Source organism: Lipotes vexillifer, unplaced genomic scaffold, assembly GCF_000442215.2.
Source record: "Lipotes vexillifer unplaced genomic scaffold, Lipotes_vexillifer_v1.1 scaffold240, whole genome shotgun sequence".
Classification (NCBI taxonomy): domain Eukaryota; kingdom Metazoa; phylum Chordata; class Mammalia; order Artiodactyla; family Lipotidae; genus Lipotes; species Lipotes vexillifer.
In genome coordinates this window covers 10,366,744-10,375,405 of record NW_006797481.1, presented here as the reverse complement: position 1 = coordinate 10,375,405, position 8,662 = coordinate 10,366,744, and the positions used below count along the sequence as shown (strand labels likewise).

The 8,662-nt window shown below is 34.4% G+C and overlaps 1 protein-coding gene across 1 annotated transcript in view; it reads left to right on the top strand.

Annotated features, from left to right (window-relative positions):
• The window catches only part of SMC3 (structural maintenance of chromosomes 3), a 32,246-nt gene extending 25,064 nt beyond the window's left edge, over nt 1–7,182 (top strand). The window contains exons 20-29 of the mRNA XM_007469637.1: nt 980–1,131; nt 1,887–2,045; nt 2,683–2,790; nt 3,285–3,393; nt 4,043–4,290; nt 4,377–4,589; nt 4,913–5,104; nt 5,231–5,408; nt 6,468–6,574; nt 7,111–7,182. Of these exons, the coding sequence (XP_007469699.1) occupies nt 980–1,131; nt 1,887–2,045; nt 2,683–2,790; nt 3,285–3,393; nt 4,043–4,290; nt 4,377–4,589; nt 4,913–5,104; nt 5,231–5,408; nt 6,468–6,574; nt 7,111–7,182 (1,538 nt within the window). The remainder of the gene's footprint in view (nt 1–979; nt 1,132–1,886; nt 2,046–2,682; nt 2,791–3,284; nt 3,394–4,042; nt 4,291–4,376; nt 4,590–4,912; nt 5,105–5,230; nt 5,409–6,467; nt 6,575–7,110) is intronic.
• Nucleotides 7,183–8,662: the final 1,480 nt, after the last annotated feature.

Sequence of the window (8,662 nt, the reverse complement as noted above, 5' to 3'; positions counted from 1 at the left end):
AGGAATGCCACATACTACGTAGAAGTATATAAAGGTTGAAAAATGTCCATTAGAGGTTATTATCTTGAGGCTCAGATTTAGTATTAGTGGAGGAAATGTCCATCCAAATTCAAGTCTTAGTAACCATAGTTCTCTTAGTTCTTTCAAATAAAAATGGTGTTCTATGAAGAGTGACTAGTTCGATTCACAACTGTGAGACACTTGTGCACGTGCGTCTTCTTAAAACAACCATGGTATAAGGTAGAAGTGTTTTATGTGTACTTTGCATTATGTCACACAATATTAAATACAGGTACTCAAGCAGCAAAAATAATTATTTTTACTGCTTCATTAGGATATTCTTTATTGGAACTGGCATTTTTTAAAATGTGAGTTTATAGCTTTTCTGTCATCAGTTGCAAGCAAAAGCACAAAGAAAAAGGTAAACAAACATCTTAGTTTTAACTTTGCAGGGGTCTGCATAGCATACTTTTGAGAACTGCCCAAATTTGGCAAGATGTGAGCACGAAGCATGGGGAAATACTAATAAAAAAGAGGTTGACAGTAGGCACCAACTACTTTCCTGTATTTGATAATCCAGCTAGATGGAGTTATTCTTCTACATCGGGCAAGGCCTCTTCATATCTGACTCCCTTATATAGTGCTTTAAGCATAATAGATTATATAGTAAATATTTGTTGAATGAAAAAATATATATGTATTATATTTCATTTAGCTTCCTTTAGGGCTTCCCAGGATTGTATTTATTATTTTTTTGTATAGCTATTAGTAAAACAGTATGTGTGTTATTTTGAGAGAGAAGTGGAATAAAATGTTTTAAGCTTCTTTTATGACTGAACACAGTGTAGTATTTAATTCAGCGTTGTTATGGTCCATAAATTTGTGGAAATAGTTTTATTTACAGATAAGGAAAAGGAAGGGGGGATACACAATGTTTTGTTAACAGGCACCAAAGAGAATTTTCCTTAGCCTTGTATATGGATTAATAATGAAATTGATCAGCTGATGAACCAAATGCAGCAGATAGAGACTCAGCAAAGGAAATTTAAAGCATCTCGAGATAGCATATTATCAGAAATGAAGATGTTAAAAGAGAAGAGGCAGCAGTCAGAGAAAACCTTTATGCCCAAGGTTCGTTAAGTATGCTTTTTTTTTATAGATTTGTTTTAATTATAAAGATTTGGAGTGGACCATATATTATATAGGTTGTATAACTTATACATTCTGTTCCATTTTCATTTAGGCCCATACTTTTGGGAATCTACATGTATCTTTATCACACTTTTACCCATGAGTACCCAGAGTCTCCTTTTGTAGGCCTCATTCAGACTTTCCAACTTCATTAAACAAATAGGCATTTTGAGCTGCGGCATAATAGTACTGCCTGATAGTAGTCAGCCAGTATCCATTTTTGTCTATAAAGTACTATTTATGGATTTATTTGATTGCATTCTGTCCAGATTGTGCTAAAATGAGTAGAAAGTAAACTATTACTGCTATTACAAATGATAATACACATTGGTGTCATAAACATGAAGCAGTTTTGACAAAAAACTATTAATTTTGTACATCAATAGTACTAAAACAACAAAGTTTAGAATATATACCCACAATTATACCACCTTAACATTCTAGCAACTTCTTTTTATAGTTTGACCATGGAATATGATGTGTTACACACATCCTGCAAATACTGCATCATAAATATTTTTCTTGTTGCTACATAGTTCTAATTATCAAATATAATGGATATCTAATATTTAATTGCGTTAATATGATTACTTAGCTCACTTTAATATCAAATATAGATAGTTGTCAATTTTTCACTATTATAAGTGATACACTGACTAGTACGTTTATTAATAAATGGATAATCTGTCATATAGCAACGTAGCTTACAAAGTTTGGAGGCAAGTTTGCATGCTATGGAGTCCACCAGAGAATCACTGAAAGCAGAACTTGGAACTGATTTGCTTTCTCAACTTAGTCTGGAAGATCAGAAGAGAGTAGATGCACTGAATGATGAAATTCGTCAACTTCAGCAGGCAAGTAGAGTTGACAGGAAAAAAATTCTTGTTGACAATTGACTGTTGTGAAAAGTGTTTCTGGCTAATAAAGGAATGTGAAAGAGATTATTGAGAAAATATAAGACTTATTAGACTTCTAATATCTATTAAAGTAAATGAGGTTTTAATAAGTTTTTCCAAACCATATGTTAGGATTGTGTAAGAAATCTTTATTTTCTTTCATCTTACTTAATGCCCATTTGTTATTGGTAAGATGGAGCTTGTTAGCTTTGCTGTATTTATTGACCTGACCACCTTTACATATTTAATAATATTGTTTTGATTAAACATTTTAACAACATTTGATTTTTAAATACAGAGATGTAAGCAATTAATACTAAGTTCAAAAAACGAAAAACAGGAAAAGAAAAATATTTTTGGTAGCATGCCTTATAAAAAGAACCAGGCACAGAAACAGCATTCTGAATAGATAAGAGGGAAAATGAAGAAAATATAGGGCTTTTTAATTTTTTTTTAATATAGGGCTTTTTGGAAAGGTGTAAAACTATTTCAGCTCATTTGAACAAAAATAATGGAGAAAACAACAGATTGATAGCATTCCTGTATGTGAAATGTGCATGGCTGTGTAGACAAAGAATTTTGTTTTTTCTTCTAGGAAAACAGACAGTTGCTAAATGAAAGAATTAAGTTAGAAGGTATTATTACTCGAGTAGAGACTTACCTCAACGAGAATTTAAGAAAGCGCTTGGACCAAGTAGAACAGGTTTGTTCTTTTTCTAGGGTTCCTTGACAAGCATAACCTTTTGATAATGCTTATATGAGAGACTCTGATTTAGAGTATGGGCTCTGGGGACAGAAAGCCTAGCAGTCTGACCACCTGCCCTGGCTTGGAGTTCTAGCACTGCCACCTAGTGTACACTACTGGGCAAGTCATTTAATACTTCTAAGCTCCAGTTTCCTCTTGTGTAAAATAAGCATAGCAGTAGTACCCATTTTGTATGATTATCTGGCACATTCTAGGTAGTAAATATTAGTTATGAATATTTTCTCATCAGTAGTCAGATGTTAAGAAGTTTTCTAGTAATTTTTTCCCCTTTAATGGATATATTATTTACAATTATTTGAAATGTTTTTTGGTTTTCTTAAGTGTTTATTCAGACATATCAACAGCTATATAAACGGCAGTTATAACATTTTGAAACTAACAAAATTCATATTTTTGTGGTTTAATGCTCTTAAGTTCCTTTTGTGTTATAGGAACTCAATGAACTGAGAGAGACAGAAGGGGGTACTGTTCTCACTGCTACAACCTCAGAACTTGAAGCCATCAATAAAAGAGTAAAAGATACCATGGCACGATCAGAAGGTGAATTTTTATTTAATAAAAATATTTTTGGTATTTAGTTAAATTTAGCTTATTGGTTTTATAGGATTGTTTACTACAAAATGAAATATCCAAATAGGCAAAAGCATGTACCAATAGTTTTATGTGTTTTCCATCATAAACAGTTTATAGTGAACAGAGTTTAGGGTGTTGATTATAAATAGTAACCTTTGTTTTGTTGAAATGTTTGTGACAATTTTATGAGAGACCATAACATTACTAGTTTCACTGACAAAAGTATGAAATAGCTGAATCAAGTTTCTTATCACTAGTTGCTGAGAAGAAAATTATTTTACGTTTTTATAAACATTAAATGTAAACTGTATACCTTGACTCATGTACACTCCCAATTTTGTTCTGAAGTTTTTCATAAGTTTTCACAGTAAAATTTAAGCCTATTTATTTTGATAGATTTGACCTTGAAAATCTTTGGTCAGCTAACACTCTGGCTTTAAAACAGGTGTTTTGGGGAAATCCCTGGCGGTCCAGTGGTTAGGACTCTATGCTTTCACTGCTGAGGGCCTGGGTTCAATCCCTGGTCGTGGAACTAAGATTCCTCAAGCCACGCAGCTTGGTCAAAAAAATAATAAAATAGGTGTTATGGCCTAATTTGGTTTTCCCCCCCTTTTAGATTTGGACAATTCCATTGATAAAACAGAAGCTGGAATTAAGGAGTTGCAGAAAAGTATGGAGCGCTGGAAAAATATGGAAAAAGAACACATGGATGCTATAAATCATGACACTAAAGAACTAGAAAAGATGACAAATCGACAAGGCATGCTACTGAAGAAGAAAGAAGAGTGTATGAAGAAAATTCGAGAACTTGGATCACTTCCCCAGGAAGCATTTGAAAAATACCAAACACTGAGCCTCAAACAGGTAAATCTAATTGGTTTTAAATTTGAAATCTCATTGCAAATTTCCCTGTATGTGGATTTATTTATACATTTTTTTCCTCTTTACAGTTGTTTCGAAAACTTGAACAGTGCAACACAGAATTGAAGAAGTACAGCCATGTTAACAAAAAAGCTTTAGATCAGTTTGTAAATTTCTCTGAGCAGAAAGAAAAGTTAATAAAGCGGCAAGAAGAATTGGATAGGGGGTACAAATCAATCATGGAACTGATGAATGTACTTGAACTTCGAAAATATGAAGCTATTCAGTTAACTTTCAAACAGGTATGTTTCTATTTGTAGTAAATACACAAGCTAAAATCTTCAGGTATTATTCAGTCTATTCAATTTGTAAAGATTTTAAAACTTTTTTTCCACTGATAATTGGATCTGAAACATGCAAACAAATCCAGTATATAGGTTGCAAATATAGTAACTGGAATGTTTTATACAGCTCTTAAAGGGGATCCAATCTGTTATTCTTATTCTTAAGATTAAAAAAATAAAACTATTTTTGATTGCTTTTAAATAATTTTTATCTTTTTTTTAAAAAATACATATTCCAATTGACACCCTATCTATCTATCTATCTATCTGTTTATTTTAAGGTATCCAAAAACTTCAGTGAAGTATTCCAAAAGTTGGTACCTGGTGGCAAAGCTACTTTGGTGATGAAGAAAGGAGATGTGGAAGGCAGTCAGTCTCAGGATGAAGGAGAAGGGAGTGGTGAAAGTGAGAGGGGCTCTGGGTCACAAAGCAGTGTTCCATCAGTTGACCAGTTCACTGGAGTTGGAATTAGGGTAAAATACCTTTACATTCAATTTTCCCCAGAGCATTATCATAGTAGAATTTGTAGACTATTTTGCAAATCTAAATTGGTGCATTTTTACTCCTTTGAGATACTAACTCATTAAATATTTTCTTAGGTGTCATTTACAGGAAAACAAGGTGAAATGAGAGAAATGCAACAGCTTTCAGGTGGACAGAAATCCTTGGTAGCTCTTGCTCTGATTTTTGCCATTCAGAAATGTGATCCAGCTCCTTTTTACTTGTTTGATGAGATTGACCAGGCTCTGGATGCTCAGCACAGAAAGGCTGTGTCAGGTACAGTTTTGGTTTCATAGTTTCATAGTAACTTGCTAGAAATGATAGCTTACCTCTTTTTTTTTTTTTTTTAATTTTTTTTCCCCTTCATCCCCACTCCACTAAATTCCCTTTCTTTTTTTTTAAATTTATTTATTTATTTTTGGCTGCATTGGGTCTTTGTTGCTGCGCTCAGGCTTTCTTTAGTTGTGGCAAGCGGGGGCTACTCTTCGTTGTGGTACGTGGGCTTCTCATTGAGGTGGCTTTGTTGCGGAGCATGAGCTCTAGGCCCGCAGGCTTCAGTAGTTGTGGCACGTGGGCAGCAGTAGTTGCGGCTCACAGGCAGCAGTAGTTGTGGCTCGCGGGCTTAGTTGCTCCGTGGCATGTAGGATCTTCCCAGACCAGGGCTCGAACCCATGTCCCCTGCATTGGCAGGCGTATTCTTAACCACTGTGCCACCAGGGAAGCCCCGATAGCTTACCTCTTTTATAGTATATTTCTTGTTGCCTGAGATATCCAGGGAGCCTGGACAGGGTATTAGTCAGTAAATAAAATAATTTCTCTTTGAACAAGTTTTCAAAAATCTAGTATTAGACTGCAAAGTTTAGTTCTGTGAGAAATAGATGTAATAATTGAAAATCCTCCTCCAGTTAAACTTTTATACAAACGTCTCTCCTTTAAACACTTTTTCTCAATGCTTGAATAGTCCCTGTCATAAACAATGTTGATGTGTTTAAATCTATATGTGATCTTTAGCAAGTTTATGCAAACAAATTCAGTATACACGTTGGGGGTGTGGGTAACAGGAAAAGGTTGCTTTTGGTTTTTTGTGTGAGAAAATTTACTTTGCTCTGACATTATTTCTAATGCTGTGTTAGAAGGTGTTGCTTCTTTATATTCTGTAACTAAGTTATTTGTGTTAAAGATTTATCCCTAGTTTAAGAAACAGGTTGATATTTTTTGTAGATGTATGCATGCAGGCAGTTTTAAGTTTTAGGTAAGAGTAAAAAGATAGTTGCTTTTTAAATTTTCAGTTCAACTGAAAAAAGGGTTTTATTAGATTACTATTTCTTTTTACAGATATGATTATGGAACTTGCTGTACATGCTCAATTTATTACAACTACTTTTAGGCCTGAATTGCTTGAGTCAGCTGACAAATTCTATGGTGTAAAGTTCAGAAATAAGGTAATTTTTTTTATATTAAGTTCATGTAGTATTCAATCCATTATACTGTTGAATTCTCGTTTTATGTTACTTAAGTCATGAAAGAAAATTTAGAAAGTTACTGAAAAAAACTTTAAATGCCTGTGAAGGTTATCAGTTTTTTTTGTGGCATTCATTGCATTGGTTTTATTTTTATTGGCATTAAGAGACACTATCTTCCTATCTATCTCTTTAGTGCTTATTTAATTCACAGTCTTAAACAGTTACATAAGTTCATTTATATTTGGTTAGACCACACAACTCTTCCTGGTGCTTTCAGCCTTAAGATTCTTTAAAATAGCAAAGTAATAAAAACTGAACAGAAATATGGTTCAAATATTTTTAAACTCATGCATTGAACAAACAGCATTGTAAATAAAGGTTTTATCAGTGTTCTAGAGTCATTTGACTTGGTATGTAAAATATTTATGTATTTTAAAAATATTACCCTATACAGGGGAACACTGATATATTTCTTTAAGATTTAACAGATTTTGTTTTTAACATTTATTCTTCAGGTTAGTCATATTGATGTGATCACAGCAGAGATGGCCAAAGACTTTGTAGAAGATGATACCACTCATGGTTAATTGGAAAGTACTTCCCATTGGTTTGGAAGATGTGTATAGTAATATGATCCTCATACCCAGGAACTGTAAATTTAAACCTAAATATCTGGTCATTATTAATAGTTTTCAGACTTAGAGCATACATATCCCTTTTATATTTCTGTCATTGTATTTTATAACATGCTCTGTAATGTTACATTTCTACTTATAGTTTAAGAATTTTTCCCACACAACTTTTTGTAAAGTGTCCTCCTATTTTAAATCTTTTAAAATGTGCTAAATAGTCTTTCCTAATTATTTTATCTGTTATATTGCCTCTTTTTTATAGCTTCAATTAAATAATTGGTTTTATGACTAACTTTGTGTTTTATGTGGCTTTTTTATTTATGTTTATATGATTAGAAACAAATTTTTCTTAAATATCTACCTTTTGTTTTGCTTAAGAGAAGGTCTGCCTTCACCTAAAAGAAGATTTTTGTTTTTTTTTTTTTTTTGCGGTACGCGGGCCTCTCACTGTTGTGGCCTCTCCCGTTGCGGAGCACAGGCTCCGGACACGCAGGCTCAGAGGCCATGGCTCACGGGCCCAGCCGCTCCGTGGCATGTGGGATCTTCCCGGACCGGGGCACGAACCCGTGTCCCCTGCATCAGCAGGCAGACTCTCAACCACTGTGCCACCAGGGAAGCCCCTAAAAGAAGATTTTTAAAACACAGTTTAATATTCTGTTGAATTACAGCAGTGATTCCCAATCCTGGCTGCATTTTTAAATCCATAAGGGAGCTTTTAAAAATGTAACATTGCTGGGCTTCCCTGGTGGCGCAGTGGTTGAGAATCTGCCTGCCACGGCAGGGGACATGGGTTCGAGCCCTGATCTGGGCAGATCCCACATCCCACAGAGCAACTAGACCCATGAGCCACAACTACTGAGCCTGCGCATCTGGAGCATGTGCTCCACAACAAGAGAGGCCGCGACAGTGAGAGGCCCGCACACTGCGATGAAGAGGGGCCCCCGCTTGCTGCAACTAGAGAAAGCCCATGCACAGAAACGAAGACCCAACACAGCCAAAAATAAATTAATTAATTAAAAATTAAAAAAAGGTAACATTGCCGAAATCTTTCCCAAGACCACTTGAATCGAAATCTTTAAGGCATAGGGTCTTGTTTATTGTTAATTCTAAAGTTCTGCAAGGTGATTCTGACCCTCAGTGAGGGTTAGAACCCCTGCTTTAACTCAATGTAACAGTCCTTTAAAAAGTGTTTTTAATTTAAAACGGCAGTGTGTTTAATAGAAGTTGGGGAGAGTATCCAAGAAATTGAGATATAAAATTTCCTTGTTTTTCTGGATAAGTAGTTTGGAAAACCTTGTTATTGAAACATTGGTCTTTTCCCAGATTAGAGCTTTGCTGCTTATTGTGTTTTAAAATTGCTTTATTGAGGTAATTCATACCGTAACATTCACCCATCAAAATGGTGCAATTCAGTGATTTTTAGTTTATTCACAGA